Source organism: Carcharodon carcharias, chromosome 16, assembly GCF_017639515.1.
Source record: "Carcharodon carcharias isolate sCarCar2 chromosome 16, sCarCar2.pri, whole genome shotgun sequence".
Taxonomy (NCBI): Eukaryota; Metazoa; Chordata; class Chondrichthyes; order Lamniformes; family Lamnidae; genus Carcharodon; species Carcharodon carcharias.
The window spans coordinates 75,086,114-75,106,554 of NC_054482.1; the positions used below are offsets into that span (position 1 = coordinate 75,086,114).

General features: G+C 40.0%; 1 protein-coding gene across 15 annotated transcripts in view; it reads right to left on the reverse strand.

The window, feature by feature from the left end:
- cc2d1b (coiled-coil and C2 domain containing 1B) overlaps positions 1 to 20,441 on the reverse strand; it is a 79,481-nt gene that overhangs the window by 26,348 nt on the left and 32,692 nt on the right. For 12 of the 15 annotated variants that reach the window (XR_005945506.1, XR_005945507.1, XR_005945508.1 and 9 more), the window contains 10 exons: positions 19,667 to 19,850; positions 19,039 to 19,211; positions 12,970 to 13,098; positions 9,852 to 9,910; positions 9,458 to 9,574; positions 6,469 to 6,542; positions 4,532 to 4,590; positions 4,187 to 4,238; positions 3,096 to 3,195; positions 805 to 895 (listed from right to left, as the gene is read on the reverse strand). Coding sequence is in view for 5 of the 15 variants with exons in the window: in XM_041208444.1 (XP_041064378.1) it covers positions 805 to 895; positions 3,096 to 3,195; positions 4,187 to 4,238; positions 4,532 to 4,590; positions 6,469 to 6,542; positions 9,458 to 9,574; positions 9,852 to 9,910; positions 12,970 to 13,098; positions 19,039 to 19,211; positions 19,667 to 19,850 (1,038 nt within the window). In the remaining 10 variants the exon portion in view is untranslated. Of the gene's footprint in view, positions 1 to 801; positions 896 to 3,095; positions 3,196 to 4,186; positions 4,239 to 4,531; positions 4,591 to 6,468; positions 6,543 to 9,457; positions 9,575 to 9,851; positions 9,911 to 12,969; positions 13,099 to 19,038; positions 19,212 to 19,666; positions 19,851 to 20,441 lie in introns of those variants that run through there. The other 3 variants (XM_041208448.1, XR_005945515.1, XM_041208446.1) reach the window with 3 other exon arrangements.

A 20,441-nucleotide genomic window follows, 5' to 3' on the forward strand; every position in this document is an offset into this window, starting at 1 on the left:
AGCCTAAAAAATGAAGCTGCGGCAGGCCCTAGAATTTGCCCACCCCACGTAAAATTGCGAACAGGTCAGGAAAACCACCCAGGGAATTTTACAGCCCCCACCGCCCCCACCCCCGGACTGCAAACCTGCCAACAGGGGACTTTACAATTCTGCCCAATATCAGTTACTGCAACTAGTTGAAGGGTGTATAGCGGCTAAATACTAGAATGGCACAGCTCTGAGTAATTTAGAAGTGAAAGGTCTCAAGTTCACCTTTCCGATTTGTGTTGACTTAACTGATTTAAGTCAACTGATAGTGGAGACACTTCAGTTAGCTTCAGCATTCATAGGACAGGAATGAGAAAAGTCATCCTAGGTCGCTGCTCAATTGCTATTCCATGAACTCTGCTAGGAAATGCTTGTGCACGAGTGTCAGGTGATGAAGACAGCAGGGTTGGCTGGAATGCTCATTGTGGTTGAATTGTAGAACGACCACATGGCCAGGTACCAAAGAACTGCCAGCATTAATGGAGCTCTCTGGCAAGAGTTGTTGCTTTCTCCCTTTTTTGAAGGGGATGTATATGATAAATGACACACAGTATGTGCAATACTGCTAAAAATAGTAAGGTTACATTAGTTATTTCCAAACTAAATTAATCCATGTAAAATTTGTAAGAAATAAAAGAAAAAGAGTAAGAAAGAATTTTTAAAATATTAATTTCAGCAAACTATTTTTAACAGAACTTCAAAGTGCTGACATAAAGGATGCTTGTTATGGTTTCAAGTATTGGTTACTTGAGAAATACAAACTCACTAAAGCCTTACCTCAACAATTTCTCTGACCTCACATTCTGTTTCTAATTTGTCCAGTTTTAGTTGTGCAGTTCCCACTGGTTTGTCACTCCTTAAAAATCCACTGTAAAAAGTCAAAGCAATGAATCATGTCTAACAGAAATAATCTTGCAAAACAAATGTTTCCCTGCCCCCAAATTGACATACTAAAAATACAGAACTGTACAAAGTTTAGAAACAGTGGTTGACTAATACAAATACAAAAGATTAAAGTATTATGCCAGTCTAGAATCTAAAGCGTGCTTTCAGAGAGAACAACAACAACCATGGCACTGTATTAAATCTGTTCCTTCTTGTTCCCCATCCTTTCACAAGTGGGAACAGTTTCTCCCTATGTATTCTGTTCAGACCCCTCATGATTTTGAAGACCTCTATCAAATCTCTTCTCGGCCTTCTTTTCTCCCAGGAACACAGTCCCAACTTCTCCAAATGTAAAAAGAAATACATAAATAAAAATTTTACAATATTTTTAAGGCAGAGGTAGATAGATTGATTCTTAATAAGCAAGGGGGTGAAAGGTTATCGGGGGTAGGCAGGAATGTATATTTGAGGTTAATCAGATCAGCCATGATCTTATTGAATGGCAGAGCAGGCTCGAAAGGCCAAGTGCCCTACTTCTGCTCCTAATTTGTATTAGGTAAATGTCATGTCCAATGAAGGCATGTCCTAGTCGTAACTTAGTGCATTCAATATATAATTCTGGAACTGTCTTTTTGAAAATGGACACTAACAAGATTGGTGCCAGAGGTCAGGTGACTTGAAATTTCTGCACAAAGGATTAACTCATGTCTGAAAATGCCTCTGGAAAGTTCTCAAGTGCAAAGGGACAACCTTACCAGCTCAATGGAAAAGATCTAACAGACAATGGCTGCCAGATGTGTCAGAGTCATAAGGATGGAATATCAAATAAGGTGTTCCAGTGAGGTAATCATAACTGATATGTTGATGGGAAATCAATCAATCCCCCATTGTACACCAATCACCCTGGCTCAAACCCAGGACAATGGAAGTGACTGAAACTTGTCACCATGTGACTGAAACTGGCTGCAGATAACAAATCTATTATCCCAAGAAGCAGAGAGAAGCTAGCCAGTCTACACAAGAACACAATCTGCAGAGAATATTAGCAGCAACCAAAGGCAGTAAGATCCATGCTTTTTTAAAACCTTGGAGACTGTTACATCTTAAAAGTCTCCCCAGCCTGTTCTTTTTTCAAATCCCACCAGAACAGACACTTGACCTCCTGGGTGACTCACTTTGTGACCTGCTGAACATCCATACCTTCCAGAGAATCCTGCAATAATGCTGGTATACAACTCCAGCTGTTGAAACCACTTAAACTACCCTTTCAGAGTGAAATGCTGCCTTTAACAGGCCCACAATCTCTGTTCTTCGCACAGCAAGCCAAAAATGTAAACTATAAACTATTCTTTTGTTTACAACTTGTAAAAGTGCACTATTCTCTTGAATTTTATATTTCTCATATGTATGTATGCATGAGTGACATAGCATTTAGACTTGCAGGGTGAACATATGAATAAATAATCCTCTCTATTTAAACCCCCAAAACTTGCTGCTGTTATTTAAATTGACCGTGCACACTCTGGGGCTAAGAAACACACACATCTTCCTTTTCAAAAAACAAACTGATTACAAACAGTCAGGACAAGGATACAAAGGTTTCATTTCTCTCCCAATCCTGTCTGTAACAGTATGATAGGACACAGGCTTGCAGTTTCTCTTATAGTCAATGTCTGATCTGAACTTACCATGAGAGATTAGCTATATCTTCATGATAGGAGAAAGATACAAATATACATACAGAAGGGCCACTCATCCCAGGGTGCTTTCCCAGTGATCAACTACAATATGGACTAGCAGTAGCCGCTTTAAAGTAACTCTCCAGTGCATTCTCTCTGTTGAGTTTGGTGTGTGCCATGGGGAAACTGTGGAAGGGTGGCAAATGATGTGTACAACTTCTAGAATTCTAATCTCATTGGAGGAAAGAGTAATTGATGAGAGGAGTTTTATTTTAAAATAAGACTGGTGAGTTAGCAACATTACATTGTTACCAAAATTGCCAAATAGAATCACCATTGTAAAAACACAAATAGGAAAAAATCTTTCTAAAGAAACTCCTCCTGCTCCATTCCCAAGCACAAATTTTGCAGCAGAAAATAATTTGTTTACATCCCTGCACCACCATACTAAAACCTGACAAGCTTCGACTGTGATGCAGAATACACTACCATTGCAGTCCTTACCCCTTATGAAATATTTCAAATTTAATTCCTTTGGTCTGAATTATTCGTTTAAATCCTCGATGATTTCTGTTAATATTGAGCATAAAACTCTGATTATATTCTGGAAGAAACAAAAACACTTCTAAGAGAAAAACATATGGCACATAGAGCATTGCAGAGTTTGGATAAAACATGCCAAAAGGATGTAAAATGCACAACCCTGACTGATCTTGCCTACAAAATAGTCTGCTAACGAATCACAACAGGCAAGATATTTTACATGGGTGCCGTCTGCAGATAAATATAAACTAATTCCCCTCAGATCATCTCTTCATTTAAAAACTAATTACATAGCATTGCAACTTTAACACTATATTCATACTAATTCTAAAACACAGGCCCTTCACATTTCACTCAAGATTTATCATTGAATTATCTAAAGTTACCTAACACAGGAAAAAGGCCATGGTTACATTAACAATTAATTCGGGCATAAAATCAACAGAAAGGTAAGGAAAAGGGTTGCAAATTTAACTCTTTCAGAGTCCACCAAATAAACTAAATTAACAAAATGAGGGATAAAATAAATGGAGCCCTTAAGTTAGGGTCACTGCAAAACCAAAAACAAAGTTTAAAGGAAACTTACAACATCAAACCAAAATGTGGTTAAGAGGGTCGATAAAGCACCCCAGTCTCCGTGGTGCCCACCGAGCACGGAAGGCCTTGACGGTGCCAGCAGACACTGCGTGCTCCCTCTCCAGGGACATCCAGCCGCAAACGTAGCCATGGAAGAGGGGCAGACCCCCTCGATTGCCCACTGCCTGGACCGGTTAACGGCTAACTTGGCCAGGCCCAGGAGCAGGCTCATTAGGAGGTCCTCCTCCCTCCCAGCCCCCCTCTGCAATGGGTGGTTGGACAGATTAGAAAACAGAACAATTGCAAAACATCTAAGTAGCATTGAAAAAAACTATGCTTTATTTTATTTATGCTCCATCAAAAATAAATTGTTGTAAGATACACAGTTATTCAGAGTCAGAATATTTAATAAAAACAAAAATGATATGAACATACAGCTCCTTCCAAAAGACTGAGAAAAGCTGCTTGTCTCGTACCTGGACAATTAGTATTCTTGATCACAGTCGTTTTGTTTCGTTGGGCTTGCTCCTGTAAAAAAAAGGCTGTAGCTATGGTCAACAGTACAATTGATATATTTGTCATTTATAAAGTTTCATTTTGTGAATGTGAGTGAATCATACGATGTAAAATCTGTGAACATTGATATTCATCTAGTTAAAATAAACAAAATGTTCACAAATAAGTAGTGATTTACATTTGTAAATTACTCTGTATTCTCTGGAATTAAGTGCGGTCTGTAACTGAAGACAGAAATGTTGTTGCTAGATTGCAACCAAAATGTAAAACCTAAATATCTACACACTTAAAACAACTTTACTCACCATACTAGGATACTGAAATTCAAACTTCACTAAAGCATCAAGGTCATGTGTTGCCACACCTGTGCAAAATGAAACAAGTTTTGTGCGCCAGTAGGAATTAGCTCATCAAGGTCACAACATAGAAAGTAAGTTCAACTTAACTCCATAAATGTGTTGTCAATTTTTGAAAATAATTTTATAGATAGTATGTAAAAAGAGTTTTATAAATAAGTGAAGCCAAGGTTATTTGGAGCCCGCCATGCAGGATTATATACAATAACTCCATGCCATAAGCTTTGTAATCGGAAATGAATTTTACATTTAGAATTTATTTTTCTTCTACAAGAAAAGCCGCAACCAACTTGACTAGAATTTGAGGGAATGTTCCGAAAAACAATGTCTAAAATACCAAACCTTATATACTTACTTCTATTTTCTATTATATCATTTATGCAAAGTTTAAAAGAAATTTCAGATGTAAAGTAGTGATGACAAAGTAACATGAAATTTGTAGTAAGGCAATGTCATTAGGTTTGGCTCCCAAAGACAAGCTGATTATTTACTAAGGATAGTTTGGGATTTTCAAACTTATCTTACATAATTTACTCAATTAAATAATACATCAACTTTTTTCTTGCAAGGACAGTATCGACAACCTCCATAGATCTGACAGATTTTTATTAACCAAAGGTATTAAGGACATGGGGTAAAGCTGGGTGTATGTAGGTAGATTGCAGGTCAGCCATAATCTCACGGAATGCTGAAATAGGCTCGAGGGGCTAATTCGCCCTCTGCTGTTCCTATATTCATGGCTGCTCCCACAATTTTGCTCAAATACTTTTCTAGAATTTTCCACAATATATTACTTTAATCTTCTCATAAGAATGAAATGTTTAAATGACGTTGCCATGAATAATTGGGGGGAGAAAAATTTATCTTGAGGTGAACACATGTCTTAATTAAAGGTTGTATTACAATTATACAAGGACCATATGACATAATATTTTAATCTTTTGACTTTTTGTATAACTGTAATAATATTCTCTTGTCCTATGCCATTTCCTAAAGGTGCTACTGACAATGGTTTCCAATTCTTTGGCCACTAGTTATTCTTCCTTATGTTGCTCAAGTTTTCATTGACAAGCAAGTGTTGGTACATTTTTTGATTTGGGGACGAAGGAGCAGCAGCCAAGTTCCATCCTATACTCCCCTAAAGTCCACAAACGCATAGTTTCAGGAACCACTGAACAGCAAGCACAACTGGGAACACTGCAGTTTCCCTTCCCAAGCTCAGGCATACTTAGGCCAATTGTAACACTACTGCCACAGCTATCAGCACAAATAGGGGCTGAAAATAGGACATTCTGGCCTGTAAAGCTCAGTTACACAATACCTTGACTAGACAAACCTTCAGAGAAAGTGTAACTTTATTATGTCTTTATCTTTGGTGTGTTCATAAAAATAAACAATGTAAGTGCTGGGGACCATTTTGCCTTTTTTGAATTTAGTATCTGCATCAAGCATGCCATGTTGGTTAGAACAAATGTATGCTAAATCCCAATGTACCTTTACCCTTAATTTCAGAAGGACAATCCCTATTTCAAGGTGACATTTAATTTGCAATACCAGCCATCCTAGTAGATTTTCTGAATGGAAATGCTAATTCTTAGCCAATTACTACAGCATAGAGTGGTCAAATTTGCACTCATTAGAAAGTGAATTCGTAATAATCACATGAATTTCAATTACACTCTTATAATTAGTAAGATAATTGTGTTTTATTAATCTAGGCTGCAGTCAAACTCTTGTAAGCAAAGATAATGTTATATACAAATATGTCATCTAGATTGTATGCCAATATTTGTTTTCATTACTGGAGACTGTATGTTTATCAATGTAGTTATTATCAGTTACGCTTGCATTATACTAGTGTTGGATAGAGCTCTATTTGGTCTTACCTGAAGGTGCAGGAAGATTTATTCCTTTTACAACGATAAGAAGCATTTCAGTACTGCTGATGTCTGAAAATATGCTACAAAATAAAGCACAATATTTTGGTCTGGCTAGAAACTGATGCATACATCATACCATACAATGAAAAACTTACTAGTAAGTCAAACAGGCATCCATAGAAAGATTAAGCAAGTTTGGCTTTTGAAAAGCTACTCACTTAGGAGATAGTACAGATGTAGAACAGACTGATTAGCAACTTACATTTTTCTTCCAAAGTTACCTGTTTTGAACTTTTATGGCATTAATCCTCTCAGGTGTCAACCTTCAAAAAGGATTCAGTTTGGTGACCCTCATTACCTAAACTCACATGTGAAGCTACCCAAGTGTGGCTTGATACCTATGAAACTCAAATCCTGACACAATACATTCAGGGTAGGAGAGAAAATTTAAGGGGGTAGGGGGAAAAAGGAAAACAGCATTTGTTTAGTCTGTTCAATTTATACTGTCAGTATTGATTCTGGAATGTTGAAAAAAAAAACTGCTCTTTTCTCCATCTAGTTTTCATCCCCTCATAAAATTTTGACAGGAAGTACAAAATTCTTGTTAAAAAAACAACATTTTTAGTTGCTTCATATCCATAAGCCCATAAGAGATAGGAGCAGAAATTAGGCCATTCGGCCCATCGAGTCTGCTCCGCCATTCAATCATGGCTGATAAGTTTCTCAACCCCATTCTCCTGCCTTCTCCCCGTAACCTTTGATCCCCTTACCAATCAAGAACCTATCTATCTTGGTCGTAAATACACTCAATGACCTGGCCTCCAAAGCCTTCTGTGGCAATGAATTCCATATCGAATCATTTTTCATAGCTGTAAGCTTTCGTAAATGATGCATGTTATTCCCTGTTAATGCTGTAACAGATCAGATCAACTACCTATTTGGGCATCCCAGCATCACAATTATCTATGACAGTACAACAATGTGAAGGAAGGCAAATTTTTCTGAAACTTTCTCTCAGTATGTGCATGATACTAAATTTATTGCCCATCCTTAGCTGCCCTGTAGCAGTGGGCTCTCTAAGCTGCTACAGTCCTCATATTGATGGTTGTTTCACAACATTAAGGAATTTTAGGATTTCAACCTTGCAATATTGAAGAAATGGACACCATTTGTCCAAATCATGATGGCGTGTGACTTGGAGAGGAACTTGCTGCTTTTGTCCTTCTCAGCATTGGAAGTTGTAGAGCTGGGAGATGTTTGTTTTGTTGCAAAAGATTAGGTTGGTAATGATTGACTGATTTGGTAAGAGGAAGAAGGCTATTATTGTTTGTCTTACTGACTTATTTTGTTCAAATGGCACATTTCACCATATTTTGTGATCTTTAAAGGTTGCAAAGAGGTAATCTGTTATGAGATGCTCACCAATTGCCATTGGTAGACTTTCAAATTTAATACTCTCCAGATTGCAAAACCAAGATATAAAATTATAAAAGTCAATACATTTATTCCAGAAATTCCACCTTTTATTGGTTAATATTTTTAACAGTTGTGGGAGTCATTTTTTTTAATGAAGAATGCCAAGTCCTGAAAGAAAATATAGTTACAAATTGTGCAAGTTAATTACTGGCTCTGTTTTAAACTCTTTTTGATCCAGAACGTTGATGGCATCTCTTGCACAATTCAAATCGGCAGCTGGGCAGAATGATGCGCAGAGCCTGTCATTCTGCTTTTCATATTTTAGGAACAAGAGGCCAAAAATACATAGGTAGAAACTTAACAGCATAAATAAATTTTTTAAATGATGATAATAGATCTCCAGAAATAACAGAACAATCGATCTGCAGAAACCAAACTGCTTTGACATTTAAACTCACTCAATAACTCACGATGGCCATATACTGTTCTTGATCGTTCCAGCAACAAACATCATTACTTTTGTGCTATTTTTCATGTTGTCAGCCATCCAGCACTCTTAGTGAGGAGCCACATTCAAAAGGGGCACAAGTCAGAGAATTGTAGATAAAGAAAAACTGTTCCGTTAGCTGATGGCACAAGGAATAGGGGACACAGATTTAAGGTTTTGGGCAAGAGATGAGTTTTTTTTTTTACACAGTGTTTATGAGCTGGAACTTGCTGCTTATGAGAGTGATGGAAGGGGAGACAATCAATGATTTCAAAAGAAAATTGGATTACCACTTAAGGGAAATAAACATGTTTGAAAATAAACATGCATGCAGATCTATGGGGATAGAGCAGGGGAATGGAACTGACTAGGCTGCTCTACACAAAAAGCTGGCATAAACTCAGTGGGCCAAATGGCCTCCTTTTTCCACAATGGCTCTATGACTCAAATTGTGGCCACAATCTTGCAGGCTTACTCCTGTCCCTAGTTTCATAGTTTCTGCGCTGAGATCACTGGGGTTATTTTCCCTGGAGCAGAGGAGGTTGAGGGGGGACAGGATTGAGGTGTACAAAATTATGAGGGGCATAGATAGGGTAGACAGGAAGGAACTTTTCCTCTTGGTGGAGGGATCAATAACCAGGGGGCATAGATTTAGAGGGGATGTGAGGAAGAATTTTTCCACCCAGAGGGTGGTGGGAATCTGGAACTCACTGCCTGAAAGGGTGGTAGAGGCAGATACCTCATAACATTTAAGAAGTATTTGGATGTGGACTTGTGATGCCATGGCATACAAGGCAATGGGCCTAGTGCTGGAAAATGGGATTAGAATAGTTAGGTACTTGTTTGACCGGCGCAGACTCGATGGGCTGAAGGGCCTTTTTTTGTGCTGTATGACTCTATCAAAGATGACGCTTCCAACTATTGTGGAAATATAGTTTTTACCTTCACAATCCAAACCAAACTAGATCATATTCAACATCCTTGGGGAAATTAATCTCAACTCATGAATTACTTTCTCCATTAAATATTAAATTTACTTCTTGAAACTGCAGGATGCTGAAATTATGAAATAACAAAAGCAGAAATCCATACCGTACAGTTTTAAAGGTTCTCTCCTCAAAATGGTACTTTGGTGGATCCAAACCTTGAGCTTGCCCCAGTTTAAGGATTTCAATATTTTTTTGGCAATCTGCGGCCATCTTTTCAAATCTACAAAACCAAATGTATATTTTTCCATTTACTGAATATAACTAAAGGTGAAAGACTTAAAAATACTGACGTCAGAATAACATGCACTGATGCAAGGATACTATTCAACCAATGTTCATGTATAATTAAATTTCAATCATGTTCCAAGACATAACTATTCTGTTTTTCAGTTTATGTACAAAGTATTGCTACTTCACTGATTTGTTTGGTTTACAAGTCATAACTTCTATTACAAATTAAATGCTGCAAATGTATTATAGACACCATTTGCACTTACCTTGTTGTCTCGGCCACGTTACCAAGATGTATAAATTGCTCGGAATAGGACATACATTTCTAGATTTAGAAGAAATTTTAAAAATCAAATATGAAAGGGAAAGACATGACAACAGCTTTGATGTACAGATTTAACTAGATAGTTTTCTCCCCTGTTCTGAAGACACTGATTCCAACTAGAGCACATTTCCACAAATATTAGTAATCATACAACATCTCAGTCCAGTGGCCTCTCTTCACATGTGAAACAAAATTTTTTTACAGGTTATTCAACATTATCCAGTGCTCAACCAATGCTACACACATGTACTTTCCAACAGGATTCAAGAGATAGCTATCAGGGACAGTAATACTGGCCAAAACTTTTCTCCCTTCCTAGTCAGTGATGCAGAACTCAAACAATTCATTCTTACTGCTTTCCTCGGTAAGGTCAACTAACCCAACAGAGACCTGACTCTAAAACAAAAACAAAATTACCTGGAAAAACTCAGCAGGTCCGGCAGCATCGGCGGAGAAGAAAAGAGTTGACGTTTCGAGTCCTCATGACCCTTCGACAGAACTTGAGTTCGAGTCCAAGAAAGAATGGAAATATAAGCTGGTTTAAGGTGTGTGTGGGGGGCGGAGAGAGAGAGAGGTGGAGTGGGGGTGTGGTTTTAGGGACAAACAAGCAGTGATAGAAGCAGATCATCAAAAGATGTCAACAACAATAGTACAAAAGAACACATAGGTGTTAAAGTTAAAGTTGGTGATATTATCTAAACGAATGTGCTAATTAAGAATGGATGGTAGGGGACTCAAGGTATAGCTCTAGTGGGGGTGGGGAGAGCATAAAAGATGTAAAAAAAAAAATTTATTTTTATATATAATGGAAATAGGTGGGAAAAGGAAAATCTATATAATTTATTGGAAAAAAAAAAGGAAGGGGGAAACAGAAAGGGGGTGGGGATGGGGGAGGGGGCTCACGACCTGAAGTTGTTGAATTCAACATTCAGTCCGGATGGCTGTAAAGTGCCTAGTCGGAAGATGAGGTGTTGTTCCTCCAGTTTGCGTTGGGCTTCACTGGAACAATGCAGCAAGCCAAGGACAGACATGAGGGCAAGAGAGCAGGGTGGAGTGTTAAAATGGCAAGCGACAGGGAGGTTTGGGTCATTCTTGCGGACAGACCGCAGGTGTTCTGCAAAGCGGTCGCCCAGTTTACGTTTGGTCTCTCCAATGTAGAGGAGACCACATTGGGAGCAACGAATGCAGTAGACTAAGTTGGGGGAAATGCAAGGGAAATGCTGCTTCACTTGAAAGGAGTGTTTGGGTCCTTGGACGGTGAGGAGAGAGGAAGTGAAGGGGCAGGTGTTGCATCTTTTGCGTGGGCATGGGGTGGTGCCATAGGAGGGGGTTGAGGAGTAGGGGGTGATGGAGGAGCGGACCAGGGTGTCCCGGAGGGAGCGATCCCTACGGAATGCCGATGGGGGGGTGAAGGGAAGATGTGTTTGGTGGTGGCATCATGCTGGAGTTGGCGGAAATGGCGGAGGATGATCCTTTGAATGCGGAGGCTGGTGGGATGATAAGTGAGGACAAGGGGGACCCTATCATGTTTCTGGGAGGGAGGAGAGGCTGGTGGGGTGATAAGTGAGGACAAGGGGGACCCTATCATGTTTCTGGGAGGGAGGAGAAGGCGTGAGGGCCTCCCCAAACACTCCTTTCAAGTGAAGCAGCATTTCACTTGCATTTCCCCCAACTTAGTCTACTGCATTCGTTGCTCCCAATGTGGTCTCCTCTACATTGGAGAGACCAAACATAAACTGGGCAACCGCTTTGCAGAACACCTGCAGTCTGTCCGCAAGAATGACCCAAACCTCCCTGTCGCTTGCCATTTTAACATTCCACCCTGCTCTCTTGCCCTCATGTCTGTCCTTGGCTTGCTGCATTGTTCCAGTGAAGCCCAACGCAAACTGGAGGAACAACACCTCATCTTCCGACTAGGCACTTTACAGCCATCCAGACTGAATATTGAATTCAACAACTTCAGGTCGTGAGCCCCCTCCCCCATCCCCACCCCCTTTCTGTTTCCCCCTTCCTTTTCTTTTTTTTCCAATAAATTATATAGATTTTCCTTTTCCCGCCTATTTCCATTATATATAAAAATAATTTTTTTTTTTTTTACATCTTTTATGCTCTCCCCACCCCCACTAGAGCTATACCTTGAGTCCCCTACCATCCATTCTTAATTAGCACATTTGTTTAGGTAATATCACCAACTTTAACTTTAACACCTATGTGTTCTTTTGTATTATTGTTGTTGACATCTTTTGATGATCTGCTTCTATCACTGCTTGTTTGTCCCTACAACCACACCCCCACTCCACCTCTCTCTCTCTCTCTCCGCCCCCCACACACACACCTTAAACCAGCTTATTTTTCAACTCTTTCTTGGACTCGAACTCAAGTTCTGTCTAAGGGTCATGAGGACTCGAAACGTCAACTCTTTTCTTCTCCGCCGATGCTGCCAGACCTGCTGAGTTTTTCCAGGTAATTTTGTTTCTGTTTTGGATTTCCAGCATCCGCAGTTTTTTTGTTTTTATTATTAGAGACCTGACTCTGATTAGGGGAGCAAAAATGGCCATTTAACAATGAAAATAAAATACAAGCAATGAAATTCTAGTATCAAATCTATTTTTTCCTTATCAACCAAATAGCCATGCATTTGTTTCAGAAATAAAGTTGACTTTTTGCATACAATTGTATGTTTTTAATATTCTTTCTCCTCTCATTTTGTAAACTATTTTTCTCCAATCTCAACCAATTGCTCACCATAGAACAAAGCATCATGTTTCTCAATATCAATCTGGCTGGTGGGCAAGATAAGACGCATCTTGTTTCACTCATGCATTTTCTTTCATCAAATTAAATATCTGTAGCTATTTCACAACCTCCCAGAATGAGCTGTACATTCATCATTTGGGGGTTGGCTGAGAACATGTATTGTAAATAAGCTGTCAGTCTACTGAATGGCATGCTATTCCACAGGAACTAACTACCGCTATGTAATATTGTAAACACAATTAATTTTTAACCAGTGAGTTAGGCAATTATGTATGCACTATTGAGTATGTCTCATCATATACCTCATACTGCTCCTTCAGAAGGTTCATAAGGTGTATGTACACTTCATCCATCTTTGGTAAAATTAGCACATCTTTGTGATGCACCATTATAAAGTCATCATCATCTTCAGCCTCAGGGGGTGAAGGAACCTGGAAAAGGAATAACCCTATACGATTTGCTCAATATTCATTTTTGTAGGATATGTATGCTCTAAAGAACATATTATTGGGTTGTTACATAAAAACACTAAAAATTAACATTAAATCAATTTGTGATAGCAGTCATTTTACAGGATCATGCAACTTCTGTGAATATTTTTTGCACCATCTCTTACAATGCTACTATAGCAAAATATATTCATATAGTGCTTCACAAGTGGGAAATATTGACAATGATCAAAAAAGAGAAACTGAAGGGAGAGTTGAGAAAAAAGGCCCAGTTCTTCCAAGAAGCAGCAATGATCATTGGATTGCCGCTGAGTTTGTAAATTCCCGAGTTGACACTACCGCACTTTTCTACCAGGGTCTTCTGCGTCCAGCTTTCACAGAATGTGCAGCGTTCCCTTAAGGAATGCCGTTGAAGCAGCGCAGAGTTGGGGGGAAGACAGGACAAGTCCCCTTTTTACGACACTAGCTGCCATACAGCAAATTTAAAGGTCCAGTTTGAATGTTAGTGAGTGGGCGAGGCGACTAAGTGGACAAGGTGGGTAAGTGGGTAGGGGGAAGGTGGATGAGTGGGCAGTTAGGTCCATTTGGAGTATTAGTTGGGGCGAATTGAAGACGTAGTCAGATCAGGGAGTTAGTCCAGTAAGGGTGGGGGGGGTGGGGGGTGGAAGGGGGAGGGGGCGGTAGTCAGGTTGGTCAAGAGGGTAATCAGATGGTCGGGAGGTGTAGTCAAGTGATTGTGGGGGGCAGTTGAGTAGTTACCAAGTGTTAGACGAAGTTTTAATTTGTCTAACATTTCCTGAGTAACTATCACATAACTGTCTGAGGTCCTAGATTCTAGTTCAGAGTTGGAGGCAATCACGAAGGGTCCCCGGGAGCAAGTGTATTGCCCATCAAAAGTTCAAACTTCCCAGGCAATTCCCATGTAGGTCTATGTGTCAGGACCTCCACAGGGTCCCAACGCACATCCAGTCTCTGACGATCTGGGACCGAAGATTTGGTCCACAGATTTTTAAGGGGGCTTTCAAGGCCGAAGAGAGATTCTAAAGCAAAACTTACAAAAGTTTCAAAGGGCAGGAATATAATGGCTAAAGATCAACATCTTTGGCAAAATGGAGGAGGTGGGAAACAAGTTGTAACCTGAAGCCAGCAATGCATTCTAGTTATGCATGTGGGCTGCAGACTTACCCAAATTAAGTGAGGCTATTTCATGAAGGGATTTGAAAACTAACTTCAGGATTTTGAAATCAATTTTCTTGGGCACAGGTAACCAGTGATGTTGAATGATGCTCAAGTTAAGACTGCATGGAGCAAAAGTCAACATGGTTTTACGCAAAGGAAATTGTATTTGACAGATTTATTAGAGCTTTTTGAGAATGTAGCTAGTAGGGTAGATAAAGTGGAACTGGTAGATGTAGTATACTTAAGATTTCCAAAAGGTGCCACTCAAAAGGTTAACATGTAAGAGAAGGGTTCATGGAGTTGGGTGTAATATATTAGGATCAATGGGTGATTGTTAGCAGATAGGAAGCAGAGAGAAGGGATAAACAGGGAATCTTCAAGCTAGCATGCTGTAACCAGTGGGGTGTCACAAGGATCAGTGCTGAAGCCTGTTATTTACAATCTATATTATCGACTCAGAGCAAGAAACCAAGAATAATGCATCCAAATTTACTGATAATACAATGCGAGATAAGAATGTAAGCTTTGAGGAGAACACCAAGAGGCTTGGGCAAGGTAAGTGAGTGGGCAACAAAGTGGCCGATGGCATATAATTGGGGAACTGTGAGGTTATTTACTTTGATAATAAGATTAGAAAATCAGAATTTTTTTTAAAAGTTATGAAACTTTTAAACGTTCATGTTCAGAGAGACTTGGGCGTACTTGCACAAGGTACATAAAGTTAGCATGCAGATGCAGCAAGCATTCAGGAAGGCAAATGGCATGTTGGCTTTTATGCAAGGGGAGTACAAGAATAAGAAAGTCTTGTTACAATTGTTCAGGCATTGGAGAGAACACACCTGGATTATGGTGCACAGTTTTGGTCCCTGTATCTTGAGTTCTCTGCCCAAAGGCAGGTACGCCACAACTATCACTACAGGTAAGGCAAGGAGGCAGGTCCCGAATCCACCTCAGCTGGAACAGGGATCGAATCCATGCTGTTAGCACCAATCTGATCCATGCCAGCTGTCCAGCCAAATGACCCCACAAGGAGTCAGAGTTGTGCATGTTGTAGCCTGGAGCTATGGATAGTGATGGTAGCGGATCCAATTTCTTTCCATCACATGGTTGACCAGGAATCTCTCCCACTCTTACCATCTGGAAGGATTTATCCTCAAACTGTTTGGCCATGTTATGAACACACTTTACTTGGGCATCAAGTCCTAGAGTGGGATTTGAATCTGGACTTTTTGGTTTAGAGGCAGGGATGCTACTCACTGCGCCAAAAGACCTCCCTCTCTGTTTCAAAGGATATATTTACCTTGGAGGTAGAACACAAGATTGGTTCAAGGGATGAAAGAGTAGGCCTATTAGGAGAGGCTGAGTAAATTGGGACTGTACTCTGCAGAGTTCAGAAGAATGAGAGTGATCTCTTTGAAACAAGCAAGACTTTAAAGGGGCTTGACAGGGTAGACAGAGTTTATTTCCACTCACTAGGGAAGATAGAACATGGAGGTATAGTCTCAGGATAAGGAGGTCATAGAATATATGAATTAGGAGCAGGAATAGACCATTTAGCCCCTCGAGCTTGCTCTGCCATTTGATAATATTATGGTCTTAACTGTATTTTCCTGTCTATCCCAATATCATTTGACTCCGTTGTCCAACATTTAGGACTGAGATGAGGAGAAATTCCTTCATTTAGAGGGTTGTGAATCTTTGGAATTATCTATCCCAGGCAGTTGTGAATGCTCCCTCATTATGTATATTTAAGATGGAGATCGATAGATTTTTGATCTCTCAGGGAATCAAGCAACATGGGGGATTGGGGGGGGGGGGAGGTGCGGGCAGGAAAGTGGAGTTGAGATAGAAGATCAGCCATGCTTGTACGGAATAGCGGAACACATTAGAGGGACCAAATGGTCTACTCCTGTGCATATGTTCTTACGCATTGGCACTGCGGGTGTGTCTACACCAGATGAACTGCAATGGTTTAAGGTGGTGGCTCAACATCAACATTATCAAGGGCAATTAGGAATGGGCAACAAATGCTGACACATCCCAGAAGAAATAAAACAAAACTGAGAACCATCTTCCTTTCTGCCAGGTATGACTCCAGCCAGTGGGGAGATATTCAGAATCACATTAACTTCAATTTTACTAGGGCTTCTTGATACCACTCCTTGGTCAAATGCTATATTGACGTTACTCTCAAGTAACTTCTGTAGTTCAGATCTTTTGTCCATATTCGGACCAAGGCTGCAATTAGGCCTGGACAGCTTTGTGGTAGTATGCCAATTAGTACTTGAGGCATAGCCATACATACACCTTGTACAAAATCATCATCATCATCATTAACTGCTGGTATATGGGCCCTAACTGACTGACTAAATATGCAAATATCTTGTCATCTTTCCTTACCACTATAGCACATTGCACAGTTGGATTTAGTCAGTTATCTATTAACATCTTTGGATTCCTCTCCTTTATTGTACCTAGCCATTTCACTTAACACCTCACTGTTAATTTCTCATCTTTTGTTTCATTACCTTGCATTTATTCATATTTGTTATTTACCAGCTCATTAGGCCTCATTTCTTCCATTTGGTATAATTTGCAAACTTGAGAGAACTTTGTTTCTGTCTTCAGCTCCAAATCAAAATATATAATCTAAAATGCAATGGGCCAATCATTAATCCCTGTGCTGCAACAATAAACATAAGACATAGGAGCAGAAATCAGGCCATTCGGCCCAACAAGTCTGCTCCGCCATTCAATTATGGCTGATAAGTTTCTCAACCCCATTCTTCCGCCTTCTCCCCATAACCTTTGATCCCCTTACCAATCAAGAACCTATCTACTTGGTCTTAAATACACTCAATGACCTGGCCTCCACAGCCTTCTGTGGCAATGAATTCCATAGATGCACCACTCTCTGGCTAAAGAAATTTCTTCTCATCTCTGTCCTAAAAGGTCTTCCCTTTACTCTGAGGCTGTGCCCTCGGTTCCTAGTCTCTCCTCCTAATGGAAACATCTTCCCCACATCCACTCTATCCAGGCCTTTCAGTATTCTGTAAGTTTCAATCAGATCCTCCCTCATCCTTCTAAACTCCATCGAGTATAGACCCAGAGTCCTCAAACGTTCCTTATATGTTAAGCCTTTCATTCCTGGGATTGTTCTCGTGAACCTCCTCTGGACCCTCTCCAGGGCCAGAACATCCTTCCTGAGATACGGGGCCCAAAATTGCTCACAATATTTTAAATGTGGTCGACCAGAGCCTTATAAAGGCTCAGCAGCACATCCCTGCTTTTATATTCTAGTCCTCTCGAAATAAACGCCAACATTGCATTTGCCTTCCTAACTAACGACTCAACCTGCAAGTTAACCTTAAGAGAATCCTGGACTAGGACTCCCAAGTCCCTTTGCACTCCAGATTTCTGAATTCTCTCCCCATTTAGAAAATAGTCTATGCCTCTATTCTTCCTACCAAAGTGCATGACCTCACACTTCCCCACGTTGCATTCCATCTGCCACTTCTTTGCCCATTCTTCTAACCTGTCCAAATCCTTCTGCAGCCTCCCCACCTCCTCAATACTACCTGTCCCTCCACCTATCTTTGTATCATCTGCAAACTTAGCCAGGATGCCCTCAGTTCCTTCATCTAGATCATTAATGTATAAAGTGAAAAGTTGTGGTCGCGACACTGACCCCTGCGGAACTCCACTAGTCACCGGCCGCCATCCTGAGAAGGAACCCCCTTATCCCCAATCTCTGCCTCCTGCCAGACAGTCAATCTTCTATCCATGCTAGTATCTTGCCTTTAACACCATGGGCTCTTATCTTACTGAGCACTCTCCTGTGCGGCACCTTGTCAATGGCCTTCTGGAAGTCCAAGTAGATAACATCCATTGGCTCTCCTTTGTCTAACCTACTCGTTACCTCCTCAAAGAATTCTAACAGATTTGTCAGGCATGACCTCCCCTTGATGAAACCATGCTGACTTTGCCCTATTTTATCATGCACTTCCAAGTATTCTGAAATCTCAACCCTAATAATGGACTCTAAAATCTTACCAATGACCGAGGTCAGGCTAATCGGCTGTAAGTTCTCGTCTTTTGTCTCACTCCCTTCCTAAACAGGGGGCTTACATTAGCGATTTTCCAGTCCTCTGGGACCCTCCCTGACTCCAGTGATTCCTGAAAGATCACCACTAACACCTCCACTATCTCTTCAGCTATCTCCTTCAGAACTCTGGGGTGTAATCCATCTGGTCCAGGTGATTTATCCACTTTTAGACCTTTCAGTTTTCCTAGCACCTTCTCCTTGGTAATGGCCACCATACTCACCTCTGCACCCCCCCCAACCTCTTTTGAACAATCTTAACTTAGCTTTAATTAGCACCCACCTGTAATGCAGCAAAATGTTTTAAAGTTCTTCACAGGGAAAGAAGGAAAAGAGATGCCAAGCCAAAGGAGGGCTGATTAGGAAGGGTAACTGAAAGTTTGATAAAAGAAGACATCTTAAGAAGGGTCTTGGAAGTGAAAATGAAGGTAGAGAGTTGAAGCAGTTTAAGGAGAGAATAACACACACACACACACACACACACACACACACACAAAGGAACCTCAGTAGTTGAAGACACAGTGAAGGGGAAGGGCTGGGCTGAAATCCAAATCTTACCCCTTAACAATATGGCATTTGTTAGAAAGGATAGTGGCCTGATTCCAAAATGTTATCTATATTATCTATCAGCTTTGTCGAACCTTAGAAATATCAATTGGTTTCCCACTTTGGACAGCCACAATCATTGGATCAAAGCCTTTTGCAGTTCTAAGGAAATGTTTTGCTTGTTCCAGATTCTTCTTTTGCTTTGCTTGCACAGCAGCTCTCATGTACTGTTTCTTCCTAATCTGAAGAAATTCCAATTGTTGCTGAGCTACAGAGAAATACAAGGAGTGACCAGGTGAAATATGGTATAGCTGAGAACTCCCTTACTGATTTCAAAAATTTTAAGAACCACATTAAAGAGAAAAGTAAAACACTGGAACCTGCTTTTCCATTAAAGACTGACCAATTATTTAAAAGTTTATTCACTGTTCATGCAGATTTTTTTGAAAACCCATTAAATAGCATGCAAAGGCATAAAGAGGGACACAAGTCCCAATCTATTTTGCAGCTGAGATCCTGACTTGACAAGACATGCAGGAAAGAACTGAGAGAAGATCAATTGCTTCCTTGCACATGTATATCTGACTGGCAGCAGTGTTACTCCAATTTATTCAGGTGATCAGTTGGAGATTTTCACACAAACCAAAGAATTTTGTCATATGTCTATTCATAAACCCATGTTTGCCTTAAAATTATGCTGCAGTTATTTAAAATAAAATGTACCGACTGAACTGAGTTGAATCAGGTGATCATTTGGTGTTGGCTTCTTTAATGGTTTTGGGGATTTCATTTCCTCTGATGCAGCTGGTAAGGTCAATGTTGGCCCAGCCGTTTGTACTCCATGATCTGTAGTCTTTGCTGGCTTCTTTGCAATTGAAGATTGTGTAGCTGTTTGAGGGGTTCCACTCTAAAATAAAGTATCCAAGATAAGCAAGAGTTCAGATCTACAACAAAACAAGCACTTCTTGTGTGAATTCAGTTTAAATTGCAGCATGACCAAAATGTTTTTTTTATTAACCATTAAAAAATGTATTCTTAGTACTAAAAGTAATCTGCAGGAGTTGTATATGTGGTACAATATGATGGATACTCAATAAGCAAAACATGGAATTATTTCTTTACTCCATCATTTCAATCACGTACATTCAAAAAAAAGTTTAGTCCATGACCTCTGCCTTGGTGTCTCAAAACCTAAATGGATTTAGGTATACAATAATCCAAGTATTTGCATTGATTAAGTCATCAAAATGCAAACCATCCTCTCTCCCGTTCTCAAGCTACTTCCCCTTCAGTTTCCAAATCCTAATATAAAGCAACAGCTCTCAGGCTGGCCAATCTTGAACCTGTGGCTATTAAGTACATAACAACTGAAAAATTATTTAGTTTTTCCTCCTTCAGGGGAAACAGCTCAATTCTGCTTGATGTTTATTAAGACTGGCCACTTAAAATTGGCAACTTATCACCTACTACAGGATAGAGTCTGCATCCTACTGTCCTG